Source organism: Vombatus ursinus, unplaced genomic scaffold, assembly GCF_900497805.2.
Source record: "Vombatus ursinus unplaced genomic scaffold, bare-nosed wombat genome assembly UNPS02007284.1, whole genome shotgun sequence".
NCBI lineage: Eukaryota > Metazoa > Chordata > Mammalia > Diprotodontia > Vombatidae > Vombatus > Vombatus ursinus.
The window spans coordinates 18,169,193-18,196,060 of NW_020947062.1; the positions used below are offsets into that span (position 1 = coordinate 18,169,193).

At 35.7% G+C, this 26,868-nt stretch overlaps 1 protein-coding gene across 5 annotated transcripts in view; it reads left to right on the forward strand.

The window, feature by feature from the left end:
- RAPGEF6 (Rap guanine nucleotide exchange factor 6) overlaps positions 1 to 26,259 on the forward strand; it is a 222,343-nt gene extending 196,084 nt beyond the window's left edge. For 3 of the 5 annotated variants that reach the window (XM_027849145.1, XM_027849146.1, XM_027849147.1), the window contains 6 exons: positions 452 to 586; positions 2,883 to 2,993; positions 15,464 to 15,692; positions 16,561 to 17,063; positions 20,759 to 21,079; positions 22,353 to 26,259. In XM_027849145.1, coding sequence (XP_027704946.1) covers positions 452 to 586; positions 2,883 to 2,993; positions 15,464 to 15,692; positions 16,561 to 17,063; positions 20,759 to 21,079; positions 22,353 to 22,378 — 1,325 coding nt within the window. In that variant the 3' untranslated portion in view covers positions 22,379 to 26,259. The remainder of the gene's footprint in view (positions 1 to 451; positions 587 to 2,882; positions 2,994 to 15,463; positions 15,693 to 16,560; positions 17,064 to 20,758; positions 21,080 to 22,352) is intronic. The other 2 variants (XM_027849148.1, XM_027849149.1) reach the window with 1 other exon arrangement.
- The last annotated feature ends 609 nt before the right edge of the window (positions 26,260 to 26,868 follow it).

A 26,868-nucleotide genomic window follows, 5' to 3' on the forward strand; every position in this document is an offset into this window, starting at 1 on the left:
GTTTCAGTGCGTTTCCCACACTTTATGGCTAACATATCTCTGTACTGGTAGAAGGAAGAGGAGAACTAGAACCTTGTTATTGGGATTCATTCTTTCTCTGCTAAGACTACTGAACAGTGACACATTTGTGAGGAGTGCAGTGTATGGCAGGTGGTTGGTTGTCTTGTTTATGAGTCTTTGTTCTGAGATTACCAAATTTCTTTCCCTTGGGCTACCAGAAAAGAAAAAGTTGCCAGGTTGTGGGTACTGCTGACGTAGCCTGAATTTGAATTGGAAGCCTAGAGATGAAAATCTCTGTATACCATTACCAAACCATTCGTTGTCCTTTGTCATTAACACATTTCACTTGACTGTAATAGTCCTTCTGCATTATGGTTTTAGTTGTTCAGATAAATATAAATAATAAAAATTGGATAGTTTTACTCATGTCATTCTTTTGTTTTCATTTTAGGTACAAGTGTACCACAAAAAATTTCAGGAATGTTTGAAGAAGTGAGTGGTAAGAAACTAGCAGAAGATACTTTATCAATGGTATCATCTTTGCATTCTAGCCCTCCTGCATCTCCTCAAGGTTCTCCTCGCAAAGGTGGGGCAAAATCTCATGAAATACATCTTTTGTTAATAAACCTCAAATATATTTTCCCATAGAACTGTTCCAATAAGAGGAATTGATGCTCACAGGTTTTTAGTGAAGAAGTATAACTTTTAATATTAAAGGTTAAATCTTATACTTGTTTATATAAAGCCTAAAGTGTTTTAAAAAATCCTTCCTAAGTTTCATTACTATAACCACCACCATCCTAAAAAAAAATAAAGTCCTAATTGTGACCATTCACAACTTAATTGAAATAAGAGAATTCAGCCCAGACTTCTGGTTATTTTGATACATATTGTTTCTTGATGCTTTTATCAGTCACATTATCCCATTGAATTACTTATAAACACGGACCTGGAGAAATAAAAATAGTAGTACTTTCACTAATAAAATTATGTTTTTAGATTACTACAAAATAAAAAAATAAATTTTAATATAAAAATAAAATAAATAAAAATAAAAATAAGTTGATTTTTAGCTATCTACCACTTTAAAGTGTTAAATTAGTTTACAAAATTTAAAATAACACCACTTTTTTTTTTTTAAGGCAGTTGGGGTTAAGTGACATGCCCAGGGTCACACAGCTAGTAAGTATCAAGTGTTTGGTCTGAGGCCGGATTTGAACTCAGGTCCTCCTGACTTCAGGGCTGGTGCTCTATCCACTGTGCCGCCTAGCTGCCCCAGTAACACTACTTTTGATAAATATATTCACAAATGTGCACAAGTTTAATAACTACTGAATCTGTAGTCTTAAACGCAAAAAGTTATTGGTTAATTGACATTCTTTTGAGTTATAACATTTTTTTAATCTAAGAACTTTTTCATTGTTCAGCTTAATAATTGAGAGTTGGTGGTTTCTAGTAGAAACTGCATTCATTGGATTGTAAATGACATTATCTGTGTGTGTATGTGCATGTATGTCTATGTGCATCACACACCTGTGACTCTTGCTGCACCCCTTCAAGACACATGATATTTATATATACTTAGGCAAAAGAACTGCCTATGGGTATTGAAAGTCATCCAGTCAACACTGTCAATGAAATTAGATAATGTGTACCGAGCACTTTTTCTGTAAAATAGGATCATGGTACAATATAAATATTGCTATTTTGTTTTATTGTTATGTTAGAGATATTGGGGGCCTTGCTCTTAAGTTTCTCCTCACCTAGTAGGCTATGACTGCTTTGGGACAATTTTTTGAAGGGAAATTGGTCTAGTGGAGAGATTCTTAACTTTTTTTGTTTTGAAGATGCCTTTGGTATTGAAACCTATGGACTTCTTCTCAGAAGAATGTTTTTAAGGGCATAAGAAAAAATAAATTGATTTACAAAGAAAACCAATTTAAAAAAACCCAAAACAAACCAGTAAGCAATATCACCCTGACCGTGAGGTAAAAAAAAAAATCCTTCCTTTTCTCTTCTTCCTTGTGGAAAACCGTGCTCTCACCATTATGGTGCTCAGAACCTGGTTCTAAATTTATTTCACATACCTTTCCATGGTCTGTAGTTGAGTATGATTTTTATAGATTGGTATGAACCAAGGTTGCGTTTAATCTCATGGAGATGGGAAGAGATTATTTTGAGCTAATGTGAAGAGATTATTTTGAGGTAATTCCTTAATGTAAATCTAATATAATCATATTCTATCCACTTCCACAAAATTAATTTCCAACCAAAGATTAGTTTCACTTTTTATATCCATGTACAGAATTTTGCCCTATTGGGTAGTATAGTTTTCTACACAGTCAACGATTACTTTTGAGAATCTCTTCTCAAATTTTTTTCTAAAAGTAATTTTAAAGAAATAGTAGCAAAAACCTATGGTATTCTATTATTCCCAAGACCCAGTTTAAAAGGACTATATATGTATGTGAAAAGTTTCTCTGAGGCTTTACTTAAGGGTCCTTGTCAAATTTTTTTTACTGAAGTTTTCAAGAGGCACTTCTCTTGTGACATATGATTTCAGTTAATTTTCTTCTGGTTTCCTGAGAATCTTTATTTTCTAAATGGTTGCATTAGTTTAACTTGCTTTTAACAACAACAAAAAAAGCACCACCTTATTTTAGTCAAAGCATTTTTTTTCTTATACATTGTACTGACTTTTGATTATTTTAGTAAAATTAATGCAAGTAATGCAGTAAGTATCTCTAGTACTTGGATAATAGTAGATTGCTAACTTCCTTGATTCTTCATCTAGTGTTAAGCTTAAATAAAAATGATAGTACTTTATAGGTGTCAGAAAAATTAGATTGAAAAAGTGAGAGTTTTTGCATATTTCCTTCTAGTTGGCAATATCAGATCTGACCATGGCAGCCAGCTGCATCTTTATGGGTCCTCCTCATGCCTTACCAGTGAGACCAGCACCAAGACCAGTGGCCCTCGAAACTGCGGAATAGGTGGGGTTTATTTGCAAAAGAAAATCCTTCAGATTACTGGCAGTACAGCCAGAAGAACAGACAGAATTGAGAAGGCCACTGAGGAAACTAGAAACAGGAGAGATTATGACAGCACAACCAGGAAGAAAATAACTTCCACATTTAGAAGATTTAGGGAAAGGACCCTATCGAGGGAGGGACTAGTGATTAACAGGAAAGTGACTGCAGATTCCTTTCAAGACACAGAGAGCTCTGGAAAGGAAAAGGCTATTGGAGGATATTTCATCAGGGATGAAAAAGAAAGGGACATCTCCGACACAGCTAGCCAATGCACCAGGAACAGTCTCAACTGTTTATGTCTGCAGCTCAATCTTAAAAGAAGGAAGACACTCTAAGATGGGATTTAAAAATATTTTATTTTATGTTAGCATTGAATTTGTTTTATTATTAATATGAATGTAAATTCTTAATAGTTTACATTCTTTGTCTATTTATATGGAAAGTCTAGGCAAAGAGACTGGTAAAATTGCATTTGTGAGTATTTCATTAATTAGTCCATGTTAGTGCTAAGGCTAGAATTTCTGTAGAAGTAAAAAAAAATAAAAGAGTGTGGAATTAAAATGCCATAGTTTTACATATGCTGTTTTATTAGTATTTTGAGATAATATTTACTCTGGAAAACTTTTTATATTTTATTTCCTACTGGCAGCAACTGAATTGGGGTAGGATATCGGGTAGAGAGTCTAAAGATAACTTAGTTTTCAGAAAACTAGGTTCCTTCCTTATACAATAAGCTTCCAAATATAAGTGATATGGTTAGCAAACTTTTTCCATTTCGATTTTGTTTATGATCATATTTCCTTGGGACTAACCAGATGATGATTACTTGTTTAAAATTATCTATTTTGGGACCAGGTAGAAAAAATAACTTCTTGCTTTCAAGAAGGGATAGATGAACCAAGTCTTCACTCTTGTGCCCTTTCTCTATTTGAATATCTTTTATATAGTTTAATAGATAAAAATTTCAGGTGATTAAGGAGGCCATCATAAGGATGGACGTACTTATGTCCTAAGTCAGGAATGTCTTCAGAACTGTACATTGAGAGGAATAATGATATAATCCCTTCCTCTGGAGTTCTGTAATCTCACTTAAACACTAGGATTGTCTGTACCTTCAAGAAAAAAGAAAAGAGATTTTTTCAGGGTAAGTCCTAAAGAGGTCGTTTAATTCTTTCCTGGCAATCAGTTAGCATAAGGGAAAGCAGCGTGGTACAATGGGAGGAACCTTGGATCAGTTACCAGAAGATCTGGATTCTAATTCTGATTATGCCATTGTCCCTGGACAGGTAATTTCTAATCTGGGCTTCAGTTTCTACTTTTGAAATGAGGAATATGAACTTGATAACTTCTAATCTCTTCCAGCTCTAATGTTTTATGATTGTAACTACTTTCTGTTCCTTGCTCGATTGCCAGGTGGATCACATTTTAAGTAATAATTGCTTTCCTTTACGTCATTTTTCCCCATCTCTTTAATATTAGATGCTTCTGCTTCATAGGATTATTGTGAGAACAAATGGAAAAGAATATGTTTAGGTAAATTCTTAAGCTTCATAGAATTATAAAGCTGGAAGGAACCTTAGAAATCATGTATTGCAGCCCCTGAGAAGAAATAGGCCCAGAGAAGCTGTGATTTGTTCTGATTTGGACTTCCCTGGCAGAGCCAAGCTTAGAATTTATATCTCCTAGCTTCAAGTCTACTTCATTCACTACTCTGCTGTTTGAGAGTTCCAAGTCATTGTTTCCTCTGGTTTCATAATATGTATAATTAGAGAACTAAATCAATTTTGTATGAAAATTTCATATGTCCTAATTATTTAGAAGTATTAGATAACTTTGGTGTGTGATCTGTAAAAAATGTTCCCCAAACTTGGAGAAAAAAGAAGAATGACACTGTATGTCCATATTATCCCAAGGATGGCTTTAAATCTACCTGGAAAGGGAGGTGATATTGTAAGGAAGAATCACAGGGTGAAGGAGGTTCTTCCTTTGGAACATTTTGAGGCCCTTTTTCTAAATGATCATTTTGCAGACATTTCCCATTCTTTTCATGCAGGTTTCACAGTGATTATAATGACTTAAAAACCCAAACCAGCATACGTATGATCTGTTGACTTTCAGGTAAAATCTCCATGGACATCATAACCAAAATGATTGCTGGGGAAAAAAGAATAAGTAGTAGCCTTCCTTTTCCACATTTGAATTTGAAGATAATTATCACAATAGATCAAGTAATTTTATATAGACTTACTTGATTTGGACTTGTGGTTTGACAACCAGGGATTTAATTTTTGCCAAAATTGATTTTAGGATAGTTAATTATTCAAGTTACCTGTTAATTGTTTCCATGATTATTCTATAATAATAGCAGATCACATATAGTATTTTTTTTCTTTTTTTGGTAACTACAGCCCTGTCATGTTTTAAAAAATTAAGTCTCACATCATTCAGTGTGTAAGAGTGCAGTTCATTGCACAATGACAGTTTGTTGCAGCCTCACTTTGTCCAGGGTCTGTACTTTGAATTTTTTTTCTACTAATTGGAAATATATTTACCCTGATCTCATCATACCGTTGCTCATTCCTCTTTATAAGCATAGCACACGAATTCAAGATGATTGGCCACAGATATTTTGTTCATAATTGATATTGTTTGTTATTATTGTTGGGTTGTTCTTTCTCTCCTCTTTTGCAAAAATCAGAGAATGATGGCAGTTGCACAACAATTAAAGCCCATCTCCTATTAAAATATCAGTTTTTATATGGATGAACTGAACTTCTCCATATTGATAGATTGTTTCTTTCATTGAATGAATCCATATAGAGGAATGACAACTATTAATGCGCAGATCATTTGTCCTAGAGAAGACTTTATGGTTTTTAACCAGACTTCTAGAGAGTATCCTAAATACTTCACTCTTGGGACACTGGTCTTTCCTTTTGTAAGATAGTGCTCTTTGCTGAGCCCCTTTTTAAGATGTGTTAGACATTTATATAAGAACTCCTCCTTTCTTTCTAGATTACATATTCATGAACGGAGGGAGTAGGTAGGCATTGCCTTAATTTTGAAATGTCTGCTAAAGGTTCATTTTAGTCTGCCATACTCTCCTCCCCATGCCAAAAATCCACACTGACTCAAGAAAATGTACTAAAGACTAAAACTATCAGAAAATATGGGGGAATAAATAGAATTCAATAGATTTTTTCTTTTGGAAAAATTGAATGACCAGTTTTTTTAAGTTTGTGGTTGTTTTTGTTTGTTTTGTTTTTGGTTGAATGCTCGCATACTCTGATAGATTTTATAATAATATAAGTTTCTTAGCACATAAATTTCTAATCTAAATTTGGTTATAGAGTATGCTGGGTTGTTGGCATTGCCATTTTCATTCCCCTGGGGACATGACCCTTGATTAATGTGTTCTTGGCTTTTGACTGAGTTTACCCAAACTTAAGCCTCCTCCCCTCATGCTGGTCTAAACACAGACACATCTGCTGAGGGAAGCAGAGATTAAAGACTTATCCTGGGATGGCTGGTGTTTGAGATCATGTAAATGTGACCTATGCTACTTGACAACACAGAATTTTATTATTGAACTAGTATCAAAGAGAATATTTGGACTAATGATGTTACAGAATTGATTAATACGTAAGTGAAATCTCAAATAAGTGAAGGGATGGTAAGAGAACACCTAGTTAACTTCAACATGTTCATCCTTAGACCTGGACAAACTTCATTGCAGAGTACCAAAAGAAGCAGTCAATCAAATGGCTTTTATTAAGTGATTAAGTGCCTACTGCATACCAAGCATTAGGGATGCAAAGATAAAAACAAAACAGTCTGTGCCCTCAAGGTGTTTATATTCTACAGTGGTAAGGGAGGGGGTAACAACAACATATATAGTAGATAAAAGTACAAAAAATTAAAAAAATATGCAAAGTGAAAATGATAAGGTTTAGGGTTGGGGTGATATACTAGTAGCTGGGGGAGATTCAGAAAGCCTTCATAAAGAAGATGGCCTTGGATATCCCCTGAGGAGGAAGTTTGCATTTAAGTCATGGAGATGAGAGATGGAATATGAGGAACCTACAAGGAAGCCTTTTTTTGGCTGGAATGTAGAATGTGTTTAGGGGAGTGTTTATTATAAGCCTGGAAAGGTAGATTGGAGCCAAATTGTGAAGGGTTTTAAATACCAAACAAAAGAATTTACATTTTTTTCCTAAAAGCCAGAAGGGAGCCATTGAACTTCCCTATTATATGAACTTCCTCAGATCTGTGCTTTAGGAATATCACTTTGGCAGCTCTGTGGATGATGCATGGCAGAAGAGAGAGAGACTTGAGGCTGGGAGATCAATTAGGAGGCTCAGGTGAGAGGCAGTGAAGACCTAAAAAGGGTGGTTGTCATGTGAGCAGAGAAGAACAAGTATGCATTAGATGTTGTAAAGGTAGAAATGTTGAAGTTGGTTATTAGTTATTAGTTATGGGAGTGGGGGGAGGGGACAAAGGAGAGTGGGGAATTGAGAATGGCTCTAAGATTATACACCTAAATAACTGGAAGGAGAGAGAAGAGAACAAGCATGTATTAAATATCTGCTATGTACCAGGCACTGTGCTAAGTGCTTTGTATAAATTTTATCTCATATAATCCTTATGACAACCATGCAAGGTAGCTACCATTATTATATTATTGTAATTTTCTGTGGTTGGGTTAAAAACAGACAGTTCAGTGGATCCTTGCTAAGAACCTCCAAAATCTCCATGGTAGTTATAGAAAACAGATAAAGGGAGGAGGAGCTAGAGAGTGCATCACTACTGATTGGTAAATATTTTTGGTTTTCTCCTTAGTAATGAGCTTGGGCATTTGGGGATTAATGGGTTAGGTGAGTTTCTGATCTAGGTTCAGAGACAAATAAACATGGCTTGGACAGTTTTACAACATATTGAGGGTGACAGAATAGAATCAATTACAAAATGGGATCGGAACAATTTGATTTTCTCAATTTTCCTCTTTTTGTCAAAGGGAGACTTGTACAGTGATGATCATCAACCCATCCCCAATGTCCATTTAATTAGCAAATTTCATCTTGGAATCCAGATGTCCCATGTAGTTGTCTGGTGTCTGGAACATCTTTTCTTGGAGTAATCTGGAATATATCCTCAGGGGCAACTCTTCAGTAGAATTCTTTTTTCTGATTCCAAGTTACTTGTAGAGACTCCTCACATGTTCCCACTAAAATCTTTTACAAAACAGATCTCAATACAAGTTAGCACAGCCTCTCAAATTTCTCTTCTCCAGTAACTGGTTAATACTGTTAAAACCAGCTCAAACCTTAGAGTTCTGGTCTTAACAGTAGAGCTGTGGGTTGGTGGGGGATAGGGGGGAAGGACATCAAAGTCGGAACCTAGAGTTTGCTTGAAGCTTCAGAAAATTTAGGTTTTTACATGCCCCATTAGAATCATTTACATTTGACATGCAAGATTGTCTGATCTTGTTGCTTTCTTAAAATTTTCCACTCTTGTTCCAATTCCTTTAGGAGGATCAGATGCTATTGAGGATTCAATCCTGAATATGAAAACATAAGTAACTCTTGCCAGGTGGAAGCTTTCCACCCCTGAGTTCAATAGTTACACAAATGAATTTACTTATAAGAGGCTGACTATACTTCAATTATAATAAAAGACTTGGGAGAGGATACTTAAATAATTAATTCTAAAGCAGTGCATGTCAGTAAGTTGTTTATAATAAAACATATTTGTACTACAGAACACATAGTAAAAACTGGTGTTATTTCCACATTAGTCCATGAGTCATATCCCTCTAAGAAAACTGATTGCACTGAAAGTCTCTTCCCCAAATTAAACTGAAGATATTTCTGATTTCATATCTTTGTTTCACAAACTTTTTTTATCTTTGCCAAATTGTTCTCATATTATTCAGAAAGGAGCTATTTCAGGGACTTAATCTTTCACATGATTATGCAGGCAGGTAGATGACAAGCCTGAGTACTAATTTACCTAGCTGTTTGGGATATGGAATGACTTACACATTCAAATGGAAAACAGCAAGATCTCACATACTTGCATTGTGCTATCTTCTACTGACTATGTGCTATGATTATAGAAATTTGATATAAAAGGAAAAAGCAGGGATATGATCATACCAGCATCAAATTAGTCCTTCAGCTTCAGCCTAAGGGCACATATATGACAGGATAAAGCATCCTTAGCTCTGTTTTATTTCAGGTAAGAGTCAATTCAATTGCAAGTCATGGCATCATCTTCCTGATGTCATGGTCCTCTTCGAGAACAAGGGATAAACCACACAACCTGTAAACAGGCCTAATCACTGAATGGGTATTGCCTCAGTCAAAGTGAGAACTCAGAAAGACCTTAGCTTGAAAAGGCCAAGGTCTCCCACTGCATCCTGGGCCATCTCTAATTGTCCTGAGCTATATCTGGCCACTGGACCCAGATGTCTCTGGAGGAAAAAGTGAGGTTGGTGACTTTGTACAGCTCTCTCTCACTTCAGTCCAATTCATTTGCCAATCATGGCATCATCTTCCTGATATTGAGAATGAAGGACAAGCCACCACAATCCTTTAGGTGTAAGCCTAAGGGCACATATGTGACAGGATAAGCATCCTTAGCTCTATTTGATTTCAGGTAAGAGTCACAGTTTAACAACCAACCGTGCAGTAATAATTTACCTCATCACCAGACTAGGAATAGCCAAGTGGGAAGCATTCCTGTTCAAAAGAACACAGTGAGTAAACTGAGCCAGAAGGATCTCACTTTAGGTTGATGCCAAGATTGTCCTCTCAGCTTTTTTCCAGATGCAGACTTCCACCTGTTCAGGATCTCATTCCCTCTGAATAGCATGTGGCATTTCTCTCAGATGATGAATTACTAACTTAATGATTCCTCAGACAACTATACCTAAATACAAACTCCAAAATAAAATCAGTTAAGTCCTACGAGCTTTTGCCTCAAATGGCACATTTCACTAATCCCAGCTGAGTACTAGATAGAATTTTTTTTTTTACTCTCATGGAGTTGCAATAAGAAATAAAAATTTACCAGGACTCACATATATAAGAGATTTCACTTAACATCTTTCACTTGTTTTTCTTTCCTTCTAAAATTTAAATTTGTAGGGGCAGCTAGGTGGTGCAGTGCATAGAGCACCAGCCCAGAAGCCAGGAGAACCCGAGTTCAAATCTGGCCTCAGACCAAACACTTGACACTTACTAACTGTGTGACCCTGGGCAAGTCACTTAACCCCAATTGCCTTACCAAAATAAATAAATAAATAAAATTTAAATTTGTCCTGGTATAAAAAACAATTATTAGAAATCATTTCTATATTATATATAAGCTTGCAAATCCTTAGCAAGTGAAATTAATTGTTTCGAAACTCCATAATCCAAACAAGCTTTTTTCCCGGATTTGTTGAGCTTGTTCACACAGATGGTTTCTGGGGGTCCCTAGCAGTTTACAAAATAAGGGGAATCAACAGGGATCCAAGAGAAGGGGCTAATCCTGAAGCCCCTATCTGTCCACCCCATGATATTCTTCTTTCGGACTGAGGTAAACTCTCTGGGTGGCAAGTTCCCTGTTCTCAGTCTTAATTTAGTTTGTTTTGCCCTGACTGAATTTCCCTTGTATGCTTCTGTGGCTACCTTCTTGCCAGGATATCTTTCGGGGTTCCCATATAGCATCATACATTCTGCACTTATATCTACCAGAGTGGACATGGTTTGTTTATTTTTAGGAACCCAGTATATGGTAACTGGCACATGGGACCTCCAGTCACTCTCTGTAGCCCTACATCCAAGGCCACCTTGGCTGTCTTCCTAAGAGAGGGGAGTGAAGGGTATGTACCCTGTCTACCTTTAAAGCTGCTGTGGGCTGTGCTATTTGACACCCCCACTCCCAAGATGGAATAAACTAACCCTGCTACACACCCTTATAACCCAAGGAAGATTGCTCTAAATGGACAGTACCAATCCAGATAAGCTTTCACCTTATACCCTCCTTTCTACACCATAATCAATGACCAGTTTTAGGTTTTAACATTAAAACAACAGTCCCAAATAACTTAGTTAACAATCTTAAAATTTTCATAAGTGATAGCCAGATTGTTGTACCTGTAACTTCCTCTTGACTACAGGTAAAGGTGGAAATACCCAGTTTTCTAAATGGCAGTTACAAAACATCGTAAGAGGGTTATTAGCAGGACTGATAACATAACTGGTTTTAAACAACTTTCCCACTGTCTTTTAGTTTCTTTCAGTTCATACTTTAATACCATCTAAGTTATAAGAAGTTGCTTGACATAACTGATACAGAACTTACCAATCTGAAACAATATTATGTGTTTGTAACTTGAAACCAACCCATTACCGATCAGGTGACTTAAGTTCTGTTGAATGCATTTCCAAATTACCTTATATAGAAAATCGGGCATCTCATCACCATTGGCATTATATACTGATTACATCTAATTAAGGAACTAATAATAGTAGTTAACATTTATAGTGTCTGCCCTCTCAGGCATTGTGTTAGGCACTTTACACTCATGTGAAGTAAACCAAGGTAACTTGCTTACGGTCACCCAGTTAACAAATTTCAGATCAATGCGTTTTCCCAATTTGTCTTAATGCTGAATAGTATAATAAATTCTGACTTATCTTAAACATCAAATTAAGAGAGACAATATTTCACTTAAAATGTGACCAGAATGAATTCAAATACCTGGATCTATGTTCCAAATGGTATTACATAGAATCCAGAGTTATGATTTTAATACTGACTTCAGCATTATATTTTACACAAATGCTACTTATTCCAATCATTTCATATTATGGGGCTCACAATTTCCAGCCAATCTACTGCCAAAGATTGTAAAAATGGCCATCTAAAATTATCCCAGTCCGCTCCAATTATTACATTTAAGAGCATGTTTTAATTTAGTTCAAATCTCAGTTCCACAATCTCAGAAGGAACCCATAATTTATCAATTTACCCATGGCTCTCTATGATTTCTTCTTATGAATAGGAGTTTCATATATATATATATATGTGTGTGTGTGTGTGTGTGTGTGTATACACACACACATACATACATGTGCATATACACACATATATTAATTATAGTCAAGTTTCAAATTTTAATAAACACCCCAATTTAAAAAGTTACTTTAAAATTGACCAGTACTTAACTCTAGTTTGTAAGACTCCTTAAATTCTAGCTAGATATTCCAATCAAACTCAATTACCTTTTGATTGTTTCCCGATTCACACAAATCTTTCCCCTTTTTGTGAGCAAGAAAAGGTTTAATTGCCAGTTCTGTTCTAAAGTGCAGCCTCTTCTTCTCTTCACCTTGAAACTTTCACTAACAGCCCCCAGACCTGTCTCTCTAAAATCAGTGAAGCAACCTTCTTTTTTTGTGAGCCAGGGAAGGGTTAAGTGCCAGTTCTATTCCAAAGTGCATGCCTTGAAACATTGACTAACATAGCCTCCAAGCGCATCTCTCATAATCAGTGAAGTGACTTTCTCTTAATAAATCTGTCATTCTGGGGAAGAAGATTTCCCTATCACCCCCTTTTTTCTTGTCTGTCCTTTTATACCCCAGAACCTGGCCACAGTTCAGGTATCTAGAGGGAGGGAAAGAATATTTTTTTTGAACTTTTAGGAGTTTAATTATTCTACTCAAATAATCTTCACTTCACTGAGTATATTTTCTGTTTCTCTCTCTTTCTCTTCTGTTCACCCACCCAGACTGCTGCAGTCAGCCAGGGATGGAGGGAGAGAAGGAGAAAGAGACTCTCTCACAATTACATGCCTTATTGCTTTCCTGTCCACATGCTTAACTGCCTTTAAACTGGCTAACCGGCAAACCAGCATTTCTACATGTTTCTTCTGACTAGAATTCCTGCAACTTTCTGTTCTCAGTCTTTGAGTCTAGGAACTTGGTAGTGACTTTTTTTTTTAATGCTCTGAAAAAGGGGCCATCTCACATCTTGCCACTATTTGTCCCTTGTTTTCCCAACCTGATGAAACATAATTCCATCAAAAGGAGACTCTAGGCCTTTTGTTGTGTTCAGGGCGTCCCCATATTTATGCAATGGTTCAAATGTGTCCAACACAGGCCCCCCACCCCCCACCCACGGAGGCCATCCAGGAATCCTTCCTGGCCTATCCCCTACTGCCTTGGCATTCCATTGGTATCCTGCCAACTGTACCAATTGTAAGGTCCGGAATTCCGCTGGCTGGGGAGCCCTGTACCTCCCCCATAAATGTGGGGTGTTCTTTTTGATAACCAAAAGAAGAGGCCAAGTATCTCCAGATTGATTATAGGTAGTAGTTTAATCAGTCATTATGAATTCTTACAAAACAGGAGCAATCTTCAGTCTGGGGTGACAGCCAGACAGTTCAGTGGATCTCTGCTAAGAACCCCCAAAATCTCCAAGGTAATTATAGAAAATAGATAAAGGGAGGAGGAGCTGGAGAGTGCATCACTACTGATTATTGGATATTTTTGGTTTTCTCCTTAGTAATGAGCTTGGGCATTAAGCCATTGTTATGCCCAAACATAAGTTCGTGTATTGATCATATACCGGTCTTGGTATTCTTGTTATGACTTTCATAGGTCATAGTATCTTAAGTTTTGACTCCGTGTATTCATTATCTAAGTTATGATTTTTAACAGGTAACCATGTTTAGGCTTCCACCGTTCACAGAGTTTAAGTTTTTATGGCTTTTCCCCAATTGGGACCCCACAGCTACACTGAGAAAGCCAATGTTTAGAATAGTGGAGGTGAGATAGTCACACTGGACTTTGACTTGGCCATAACATATGGAGTATGTATTGAGTTCTGAGTAACACATTTTTAGGAAGTTCTTGACAAGCTGAAGAATATCCAAGGAAGGGCTGGCCACCAAAATGTGAAGGATGAAGGGGGCAGGATTATAGTGATGATGATGGTAACAATAGTAACTGACATTTGATAGAATTTTTAAGTTTGCAAAATGCTTTACGTACATCATCTTACTTAAATCTTACAATAACCATATGAGGTATGATGCTACAGGCATCACCCACATGTTACAGATGAGGAAATAGCTTCGGAGCAGTTAGGCAGACAGTCCATGGTCTAAGTTTCAGAGGTGAGTTTCGAACCGAGGTCTTCCTGAGTAAGTCCAGGACTTTGATCCGCTATGCTAAGCTGCCTCATCATAGCTGTCTTCATGTAATTGAAGGACTTTTTAGGTGGAAGAGGGATAACAATTGTTTCCTTTGACTCCAGAGACAGAACTAGGGGCAATGGATAGGAAGATTTCTGCTCAATGAGAAGAAAAACCTGCTATCAATTAGAGCTTTCCCCAAATAGAATAAGTTACCTCCTGTAATAATGGATTCTTTCCATTTTTGGAGGTTTTCAAGAGAATATTGAATGAATTCAGTTACAATTTGGACTAGATAGCCTCTTGCTCCCTTCCAACTCTTGAGATCCTTCAGGTGTTTACAAATTGCTTTATAAAAGGACCTCAGGTTATATTGATAGATAGCAAACTTTAAATTTCCAGTGGATACAGTTTAGTGGCAAACCTAACTGTGAATAGAAAAGGAAATACTCATAAATTTAGAGTGACGACAAGAAATAAAATCCAGAATAAATTTATAAGGTACTTTTTATACAAAAACAAAACAAAACAAAAAGGTACATGACCTTATAAAAATGAAAAAGAAGCAAATGGTAAAAACATTGACTATATCTCTGGCCATAGGGAGGTTTCAGGTATAAAACAGGCGTTTGGATTAAATGACCCTTTAAGGGATCCTTCTAGTCCTCGATCCTGTTTTGACAAGGCATATTTTAGTTAGGTGCAAAGTTGATAAAGAATAATTAATTTGAATAGAATTTTTGTTTTCAGATCTAAAATGAGATCTTCTTTGCATGTGTTGAGGATTTTGGTTTTCTCCTCTTGAGTTTTTATTGGAAAACTCATATATTCTGTAATCCATTGGTTTTATGCCATTTCTTATGTCTGCAAATCACACTCACTACATTCTTAAGGCTGTTTCTGATCTGTGTACAGGTAATACCAGCCAACATACAGGATTTTTTTCTTTGGATAGGTACTATTGATTATTTCTTCGACCCCATAACTTTAAAGTCTGAAGTGGTTATTTTTTAATAAATGCCATCTTATATCATGAATTTTTACTGCTGATACACAATTAAAATTGACAATGTTCACCCTATAATACCATTTCAAGGAATTGAGATTTTTCTCCCTCCTTTTCTGTAACAAAGTAGTAAATAAATTCTCACTATATTGCTTTTGTTTTTTAAATATTTGTTAGTGGAGTTTTGTTGTTTTGTTTCTCTGGCCCTGCCCTTAGTATAAATATTTCTTTTTCTTCATTTAGGTTATACCCATATGCCATCAGCTAAATCCGAAAACTTCTCAGACTCAAGCCATAGTGAGATTTCATCAAGGTCCAGCATCGTGAGTAATTGTTCTGTTGACTCAATATCTGCAGCCCTACAGGAAGATCGGTCCTTACCCCAGTCTCTTAGCGGCATGGACTCAGTTGGAGCAGCAGAAAAGAAGGAGCACCCTCCAGTGACAGCTGACCACAGCCAGCATGTGGTTGGGTGAGCTGCTTTAATAATGTTAAGGTGCAGTTTCCCTCCTGCAAGACAGGAGGGAAACTGTGGTAGACAGTCATATATTCATCAGTAGTTTTAAAAAGGGCTGATTCAGTGTCCTAGGTTGGTCAGTCAACTAAATGTTGTTTGAGTTTTACAAGAACAAGAAGGAAAGTGAAAGTTCTTCATTTTTAAATATTTTTTAATCCAGTATAAAAGTTCTCACCCTTTGGACAATCAGATTATTGAAATGAGCAAAACATGTTAAAGAAGCACTGCATAATACTGGGTATGCAATACTGATGTTATGTGTAAAATCTGCTTGTTGTTTTTTAAAAGACAAATTATTTAAAATATTAATCAAATACTGCTTAGTAATTTTTTTTAACATTTCTAAAATAATCCACACTATGCTATTCTCTCTGAATACTATAATTGCTGAGACTAACCCAGAATTTTATTACATTGACTTACTGAGGAGGATTGTATCAATTACAAGCCTAATTTTTTCATTTGTTCTGAAAAATGTTTTAATGCTAATTTTCAAGGTTAACACTTATGTGTAGTTTTAAGGAATGCCATTTTGATCAGTGATGCTATCCTTCAAATTTCTCTCTATTTTAAATTCAAACTAAATGCTATTAGAAGATTTAGAAGATATCTTTTACTGTTTGTAATTTTAGTAATCATACTTTGGTGAGCTTATTTTATCATTCACAAGTTGTACGTGTTTGCTTAGTACCTCACAACAATGTACGTCACAACATTCATTTCAGCTTTTTTTTTAATTAATAAACAAGGAAAGAGGTTGGTTTTTTTTTTAAACCAGAAAAACAAGGCTTATTGTTCACATATGTATTGTTTCCATCTTTAGATGGACATTCTCAAGGCCTTCTGTAGTCAAGGGTTTAGCTGTTTCATCATCTGTGAGCACTGAGGAGATTTCTCATGAGCACATCACCATAGAAGCAGCTGACAGTGGCCGTGGAAGTTGGACTTCATGTTCAAGTAGTTCTCATGACAACTTCCAGAGTATTCAGAACCAGAAGAGCTGGGACCTCTTAAATTCTTATCGACACACTCATTTGGATGTTCCCATTGCTGAAGTGGAACCCACCAACTGTGAGCCTTATTTGTATCCAGAAGGCTACTCTCAGACGAACAGTCAGCCTAAAGATGGCCCGGAATGGGTACAGTCAAGGCAGAGCTGGGCCTCCTCAAGCTCTCTCTCAGACACATATGAGACACATTATGGGACAGTGAAGAGAAGAGTGGTGGAGGAGTCAACTGCAGAGCCAGAGGAGGCTTTGGACTCTCATCCTAGCACTGATGCCACATATAAAACAATTACGTCCAGTACAGAAAAAGGCTTGATAGGTAAGTGGTGTGTTGTTTTTTTTTATCTTTTTAGATATTTCTATTAAGTAATTTAGAAATGATGTTGGCAGATTTTGGCTCCATCCATCTCTCTGGATGTTGACAAACAAGTATTGAACTGCTGTAGCACATCAGAACTTGGGTAGCAGTTTGGGGGAAAGCATGGTAAAGCCCTCAGCGTGGCGGCCTCATTATCTAATAAGAGACTTATAAATCATCTTGCATAAAGTGTCTATGTGCCTGCAGTTTTCAGAATCAAAGAGTTTGACACATCATTCCTTTGAGAAATATGCCAGCAAATGCCCTATAGGTAAAATGGGAGTACTTACATACTACGTGTTTCTCAGAAGGTTGAAAAGTAGCTTCACTACTGTTGAAACCTGGAGGAGTACTCTGATATGTCTTTCCTTTTTTTCCATTTTCAGGTTTTCATTTGACCTTTGTATGAAATGAGAGCTATTTGTACTTAGTAGAAATTTTTTTTCACTCACTCCCACTCTTCCCTTTGCATACAAACATTTTCAGAGTCCTCTTGGATTAGATCTGAACAATTGAAAGAAAAAAGAGAAAAAAAGCGTCAGTGGGTAAAGAAAAGGGGAGTTTTTTTTAATATACTCAAGGCTATATTAAATTATATTATATTTTATGCCAGGCACTAGAAAGGAAAAATCAGTCCCTGCCCTCAAGGATCTCACAGTCTCATATAAACAAGCTCTAGACAAGATAAATTGGAGATAATCTCAGGGGAAGACGCTAGCATTAAGGGGAATCAGGATAGGTGGCTTATAGAAGGTATGATCTTAGTTGAGATAAAGAAAGAAAGAATATCAGGCATGGGAGACAGCCACTGAAAAAACATAAAGGCCAAGAGATGGAGTGTTTTGTTCAAGGAACAGCAAGGGGGCTGGTGTTCCTTGGCTTTAGATTGTGGTGGAAGGAAGGAAGGTGTAAGAAGACTGGAAAGTTAGGAAAGGACCAGGTTATAAAGGGCTTTAAAAGACAAAAGGAAGATCTTGTATTTGATCCTGGCTGTAATAATAGGGAGCCACTGGAGTTTATTGAATAGGGGTGGATTTGTTTTAGTCAAGGGAACTTCATTTCTCTGAAAACAACTTTTTTGCTTTGCTACACTAGAGACTGGGAAGGTAGGTGGCACAGTGGATAGAGTGCTGGGTCTGAAGTCAGGAAGACTCATCTTCGTGAATTCAAATCTAGCCTCTTGCTGAGGAAGTATCCTTGAATACGATAGCACTCCCTCCCCCCTCCTACCCTTTTATAGCTGACATTCCTGTTAATGCTTAATTTACTCAAGCAATGAATTCTACATAATATTTGTAATTGTGTGCTGCATATGCATTGAAAGTTGAATTCTGCTATTAACATGCAAAAAGAACAGAGAATACAAGGCACAGTATTTCATCTATTCATTCAAGTAAGGATTTATTGAAGATTATTATGTGCCCACTGTAAGAGAAAGTAAAAGATTATGACGTACTTCTTATAGTCTTTGGGTGAAAATAAGACACACTTAAGATAAAAGAGTTAAATTTTGCCTTTTCCTGACTTTTTCAGTGACTAGGGGCAAATCTTTTTGTGGCTGAGAGTTAGCTTTCCTTGTCTCAGAGAGAGAACTATTCTTAGGTTGTGTATGAAAGATCAGATTAATTGTGCTATAGGGGAACAGGCCTCCAGAACTGTCTGGTGAAAGTGGTGTTGGCACCTGATATAACCCCACCCCCTAAAGATAAAGCTTGAGGTATATAAATAAATAGAAACTGACACTGGATTCCTAACTAACAGGACATTTATACTTCTCTCCACAAAACATCTTTAAGGAGAAATATGGTCTCTTCGTGACTTGTCCCATCTTTTATTCTTGAACGTTGCCTCAGTGGTTTTTGGAAGCTGATTCCACTGAAATCAGTCAAAAAACATTTATTAGGTACCTACTAAAAGCCAGAGCACTATGTTAAGTGATACTTACACAAATACAAAGAATAAAGCAATCTCTACTCTCGTGATGCTTATATTCTATTGATTTAAAAGTATATGTATTGAATGCTAGTAAGAAAAAAAAAATGCCTAATTCTTTGAGGTTCTTAAAAGAGATGAATTCAAGGCTTTATGAACCTTCTATTTTAGTTTCTCCATTGCTGTTACTTTCAGAGGTAACTTTTGTTTCCTTTTAGTTCTTAGAACAATACTTATACCTCTAAGATATAAAATTGAACAGTTAAATATATTTTCATAGGGTCCAAATATGCAATAACCTCCCTAAAGAACTAGATATAAAATCTTTGGCTTAAGATATTTTCTGGAAAGCATTAGAAAATGTGCCATTGTCAGTCCCAGCAAATTAATGAAATAATTTAGTGAAAGACTTACATCTCTAAATTCATTTCATTAATAATTGGTTTTTAATAAGATGCCATATAATATAGTCAGTATTTAGTATTTGTTTTGATTTGATTAAATGGCTTAATTTTTATGACCAACCTGGATGAGGATTAGATAGAGGAGAATTGTCAAAATGAATATAATTATTGACACTTCTCAGTCCAGCTAATCAAGAAAGATAAAATTTTATGTTCACTTTGATATTTTAGTAATCCTTTGTCTTTTCCTTGTTGCTGTATAAATGACTAGTTCTTTTGGTCCCCCTAAGTGACTGCCTTATGTGTGTGAGCAAAAGTTACACAGTCCCTTTTAAAAATTAGTCTCTGTATTCTGTTGTGTTTCTAGTCTGACAAGTTTACCTTCCTTTTTGAAGCTTTGACATGGAGCATTCAATCGGCAAAGCTCACTGACACTGTATAGGGATTATAGGCTTGAAGAAGAAATGTATTAGCTGATGATTATTTTTCTAGTAAAAATATAAAATTATTAATTTGTTTTTCTCTGAACTTTATCAGAAAGCAGTAGTATCTTTCTTGGATGAAATAGTTCATAGTAGAGGTGCATGCTGGGACCCTAATTTGTACTGTGTTTGTCGGAGACCATTTATACACCATTCACTATATTATTTGAAAGAATGACTAAAAATAGCGTATTCTGTCAGGGAGTGGGGGGAATCTACATTATTTTATAGGAATTTCATCCTCCAGTGTTCATGCATTTATTTGATTGTGTAAGTGCAGAAACAACCACTCTTGTGAGAAATACTATTTTGATTTACTGATTTTAGCACACTTCTTTTATGTTACTCTTGATTACACGCAAGTATTCTAAAACAGGTGAAAGTTCCTAGAAATAAAAATCTTCATTACAGTATTTAATGTAATCAATGGAGAACGACAATTGAGAGGTGAAGATTCCTTTCAGTTTTTCGGTGCCAAAAGGTTTTCTTTAAATATCTCATCATTGGAGGGCTTTTTTGAAACCAGGGTCAAAAATTTGACCTAAGTTTTCAATGGGGGAGGTTTGTCATTGATGTAATCTCTTGTAGTTGATTATTCTATATACTCTGATAAAAATTGGTAGAGCTCCTTTTCAATAGGTACTTAATGTAGTTTTGAACAAAAAGATGGTTTTTAAAATTTGAAAACAGAAATCTGCCACTATCATTATATACTGAGGTTTTTTCATTTGCCTTTTTAATCATTTTTTTCCATTGTGACATTTTACTTTTCTTTTAAGTTTGTTTTTTCAAATCTTATTTCCTCATTAACATTTCCATTGCTTATTTCTTATGCCAGTGTACTGTGTCACCTCACCTAAGAAGGACGATAGGTATAGGGGGCCACCTCCCACCCCACCAGGATACATGGGGATTTCTTTAGCGGACATAAAAGAAGGACCACCCCACCACCCACACGTAAAACCTCCAGACTATAGTGTGGCAGTACAGAGGTCAAAGATGGTACATAGCAACCTCTCTAGACTTTCATCAGCTACTCTCGTTAGTGAACCTATGGCCTGTATTTCATCGAAGATCCTATCTCAGCCGCAGTGGCATAGTCTGCAACCATCCCATCCTAAACTAGCCGATGTGACTGATGCAGATAGTGAAGCAGATGGTATGTTGACGAACTACCTTTGATTACTTCTAAATAAATTTCTGTGCAAATAAATCAAATCTCACAGCTTTATGATTTTTCTGCTTTAATTTTTCTTAGTCATTTATGGTTTTGTAAACTATGATTTTGAAATGTATTTTAAAAATATGTCAAACTGTTGTAGCATTTATATAAGGAGACAACAAGTGGACTTCAGGCCTTAAACCAAGTGCTATTATCTTTTTTTAAGTAGTATTCATACTAAGGTGCTGTTTTAAGGAATAGTCAATTTCAAAGTTTTGTATTACAAAAATGAGACATTGATTTATTGTACTAGTATTATTGTGTCATGGGAACCTTAAACAATAATCTCATTGTTATTAAAAATTACTTTGTCCAATAGTTACAGATCCCTCTACTGTGTTGCGCAATTGTTAGCATTACTATATGTTGAGAGGCAGCTAGGTGCCACAGTGATTAGAGCACTGGGCCTTATATCAGAAGGACCTGAGTTTGAATCCAAACTCAGACATTTATTAGCTGCCTGACCCTGGGCAAGTCACTTAATTGCTGTTTGCCTCAGTTTCCTTGACTGTAATATGGGTATAATAACAGCATCTCTCTCCTAGGATTGTTGTGAAGATCTAATGAAATAATATTTGTAAAGCACTTATCACAGTGCCAAACAAATAGGCACTAATATAAATGCTGGCTGCTGTTATTTAATATTGTTGTTGTTATTTATCATCATTGTTTTGCATTAGGCTCTCACAGCTGTAAGTCATCACCTTAAACTCCTGAACCTGGTAAATCTCCCCTTCCTCCCCAGTGAATAAGTGAGAATTTTTCAAAATATCCATTGTTGAAAATGAATGTTATGGATATTTTTCTTTTCTTTTTTTTTAGGCAATTGGGGTTAAGTGACTTGCCCAGCTAGTGAGTGTCAAGTGTTTGGTGTGAGGCCGGATTTGAACTCAGGTCCTCCTGACTTCAGGGCCGGTGCTTTATCTACTGTACCACCTAGCTGCCCCAATATTTTTTTTTAATACTAAAATTCTTCACTGGTTTCCCCTGTAGGGTTTGTCCAAGTATAAGTATAGTTTGAGAAGTAGGTTTCTTAAACCTATTTTTTGTGCTTTTCTAAGCATGATTGTAGTAAGGATGAAATCCGGGCCTTTGTTGAAGGTTATTAATGTTGGAATCAGATAATCAGTTGGCTTATTTTCATTAATATGGTTGTAGAAGAAAATATTTGCTAATTATTTAACATCAACTTTTTTTTTCTCATTTTCAGAAAATGAGCAAGTTTCAGCAGTCTAGCCTTTGGGGAAATCATCTTGAAAACTAGTTGACATCAAAATACTTTGGGAAGAAGGCCCATAAGATTCTGTTAGCCAGTGCTGACAGCTTGCTGCTACTACACTAAGAAGTTTTTAGTGCCTGTGTTATGACCAGTGAAGACCTGGCTGAATTGTGCCTCTATTGCATGTAGTCTCAACAGCCTGTGAAATCCATACTTATGTGCGACAGAGCATCCAGTCTGCAAAACTCACTGACACTGTACATTGATATAATTGTTATAAGTGTCTGTCTACACACTAGGCCTTCATTGGGATAGTCAGTTTTGAGAACCACTTAAACTGTGGAAAATCATGTTCAGTATCATACAGTATTTCTATGAATTTCCCTCAAAAATTATTTTAAGGTAACATTATGGTTTTCCAGCCAAGAATGTTAATTTCATGGACCTATTGGACCTATATTATTTTCATGTCCATATTTTTCATGCACAAAGTCAAAACTTCTGCCAAAAAACAAGGACTTTGCAGTGGTGTTTGAATAATAATTTATTAACTAATTGAGAGTTTTTAGAGTTTTCTTTATTTGTGTTTGAGTGTTATGCTCTGGTTGGCTAATGTGTATGTTTAGAAGAAAATAAAAATTAGACTCACTTTAACTATTCTTAGGATAGTCAAACAAGTGTCCTTTAAAGCAAAGTTTATGTTCCTCAAGGAAAAATACAAGGAGTACAGATTACAGCATGGTTATATACATAAAATTGAGGGAAAGTATACTCTGAGTGTAATGGGAACAATTTTTTGTTTGTCAGTATAGATCAGCACAATGTTGCCATCTTGTCATCCCAGTTTGAAAAGTTTAGTAAACCTGTCTTTTTTTAAAAAAAAGAATCAAAGTATGAATCAAATCAATAAATACTTACTAAATGCCTGCTATGTGCCAAGCACTGAGATGGGCCCTGGGGATACAAATATAGAGAATAAAACAATCACTAACTCTTAAGAAACTTAGGTTCTGATGGGGGGAAATCATTACCTTGAAGTCTTAAGAGATTCCCAAATTATTAAAATGGAGGTGCTCGAATGCATGAAACTCATCTCTATGACTAAAATGCTGTAAGCTTAGTTAAATAGAACTCCACTGATTCTGAAGGTAAAAAGCAGCCTGGCAAATATACTTTAAAAGGAGTATAAAACAAGTAGGTCATAGTTTTGAATTGGGTTTTCAATTCCAGCTAATCACTTTGGGTACCTACAGAGAAGCAGAGGGGAAATGTTATCTACTAAGCCATTGAGTGCTATAAAAATATTTATGAAATGGAACTGCTGCATTTTTATCTATTTCTGATAATTTCCAATTATCCTTGGGTTACATCTTACTGGTATGTGTGCATTTATGATATCAGTCCCACTGTCAGGTGGCCTGTTTTAAAAATTTAGCCAACCAAAGTATATGCTTGTTTATTTTTTGGTGGGAAAAAGGGGAGACCCAAACACAGGGGTATAAAAGTGAATACACTTGTTCTTTACCAGTGTAGGTACTCAAAGATGCATTCCAGTGACTTAATTGGACATGAATGTGTTAATATAGATGTGAACATGTAATTGTACATTTCTGTGACCTCATTTACAAGGTGGGCTAGATTTTTAATGTTTTTTACAAGCTGGGTGAAATGTTTTCTACATCTTAAGTTAAAAGAGTTTTTAAAGTTATTTTATATTATTTCAATTTTATAGTGTGCAAGGTAAGTAAAATAACATTCAGAAAGTTACGAGTACCAAAAAAAAAATTCCAAAGCCAATTATGTGCATTACCCAAATGAACTTTGGGCAGAAATTGGTTAATATTTGAGTGTATGTTGTCAATCATATTTTCATTTGTGACTTCTTGTGTAAATGTTACACACAGTAGGACTATCTTCCCCTTTTCTATCCCTTCCTTTCAAAGCCCCAAGTCAGTACACAGTTCTAAAGTAATGGTATTTGTTCTCTTTTCCTCTGTAGGGCTTACAGTTAATCTTAAGAAAAGCAAGAAAGAAATCCATGCCTAAAATAATATTTTGCAGAAATCATAGCTGATACCTGAAGCTCACATATTTCTTTCTCAGAGTGAAGGATTCTGGATTAGATTAGCTGCTGCAGTAAGGACTTGACATAACAGCTTTTTTTTTTTTTTTTGCCCTAATAGGCTAGGAATAACATTAAAAGTAAAATGGGAAATAAATTACATGCTTTAAAACCATATTGTAGTCATCCGACTTATAAAGAATTAATATTTAATCAGGAAGCTGGATATGTACATTGCCTAAAAAGAGGAATATTTTTTCTTTCACATACTTTTTTTTGCTCCTAGTTTGTGGACCACTTGCCACAGCTAACAAAAAGTAAAGCCGTGTTTTTCTTGCAAGTGTCTTGTTTAATTGGGGTGCAATATTCAGTACGCTGTTTTATATCCATTCTTCAAGTTAGACCTGGGGTTTATAAAACCTCTTCTTACTTAGCAGGCTTTTTCATGTGATAGGAAATCTGAGTAAGCATTTTACCTGGATAGAAGGTATTTTATGTAAATCAAGATAGTCACATGAAAAGGGACCGGAAAGCAGGTGAACTCTTCTATGCTTCTGATTCAGGGTGACTTACTGCTGCCTGGCCTGGCTGTGCATGTTAGGGATTCCAGTGATCACATTGATCAGGGACAACAGGTAAATGTGTTGTGGTTGTGTGTGGGTTTGAGAAGTAATTATTCACTTTTTGTTGAGTTTGATTGTAGGTATTATTTTAAGTTGGTTTACAGTTTTTCACTTTCTTGGTTTGTCACAAAGCCATAGTGAGAGAAGCCACTGACCTTGTATGTCCCATATCCCCTGTCTGGTTTCTTTTGACTTTTTCCAAATTCCTAACTTCAGTCAAGGGATGAACATGCCTCTCCCTCCCCTTCTTACTCCACTAGAGCACTGGTATCTGGAGGAAGTGCTTCAAAAATCCCTGACATGCCAAGTGGGGCCAAGAAAGCAATTTAATTTCCACCAAATAGTTTCTTAAAAATAAAACTTTAAGGAAAATAAATAATTCCAAAGAGCATCTTAATTTAAGATTAATATAAGTAGTGTTAATTTTTCTTCTGCACTTTTACTTTCAATAAAAGCTGATGCTCTATATATGACTGATAAAAATACTCACAAAATTAGTTTTAGCAGAGAGTGTTAAATTGCAAAGGAAATTCAATAACGTGCTAATCTTAAAGCTCAGAATCTTAGAGTAGCAGGACTTAGGGATGACCCTACCTGGCTTGTGAACATGAACCTAAGGCTTCCTTGTAATTATGTAGATCCCCTCACTTGCAAGATTGAGTAAGTCCTTGTAAAGCATTTCCTCCCAAACCAAGAATGGAGGGAAAGCATTCTTATTTCCTTTATCTTAAAAGCAATTTGATTGCAATGGACTGACAAAAATTTTGTTGTCATTTTAAGCTTTATTGAGCATTAGAAATAGTTTGAGAAATCCATTAACTTAAACTGATTGGGAGAAAAGGGATACTCTGTTTAGAAAAGCTTCCCAATATATCTAAAAATTAAAACTTGAACACCCAGTTTAGCTTTAGCTTAGGTTGTGCTTTTTGTGGCTGTCTTTATTTTTGATACACATGGAATGCAGTTTAACTTGGCATTATAAATTCTAAATATGTGAGAATATTGGCAAAAAAAACCAAAACTGCACAGTTGAAATAATATTCCAATGGCAACTGTACTGCACAATTCAGTGATTGTAAAGTATTCTGTAACAAGCAATGTTTGTCTCCTATTTTTTGATACCTCTTACACTTATGTCTTTTAGAAAGACAGTGCCTCTGTATGCTTTTTGTATTTTTACTGAGTGATTGTAAATATTTGTTATATTTTTGGTTAAGAGAATGTTTAAAAGTAATGTTTATTATCCAATCTACTAATATGTTGTTGAAAACAATAAACAATATATATACATTAAGATTCACTGGATCTTTTTTGAATAGATTGCATAGATATTTAACTCTTAAATCAAACAAAAAGAATTGACTGGTGAACTTTCTTGCATATTGGTGTTCTCTCTCAGATTCTAAAACCCTTATAGATTGTATTCTTTTTAGGTGGTATTTAGTGAGCCACTAATTGTTATCTTATAATAACTGATGTGGTTCTTTCACATTGGACTCAAGGTAGGTTCTCAAGCTCTGTAACTATCCTTTCTCATTCATTTCAACTCAGTCTTCTCCCTTTTCTGTCATATCAATTGAATAGCCAGCCCACTGATTTTTAGTACATTATTACATAGGTACATGTGTGTATGTATACATATGCAAATGTGTATGAAGATATAAAGCTGAATTATCTAAAGATAGATAATGAATTGAGTCAGAATTCAAAAGGAGAGTGGGCTGGATTGCAAATGGGAAGTTGTGTTAGGCTTTTAAGAATCCCAAGTTGCTCCCTCGTGAGGTTAATCTTTTGAACACAGATGTTCTCTGAGAGATGCTCT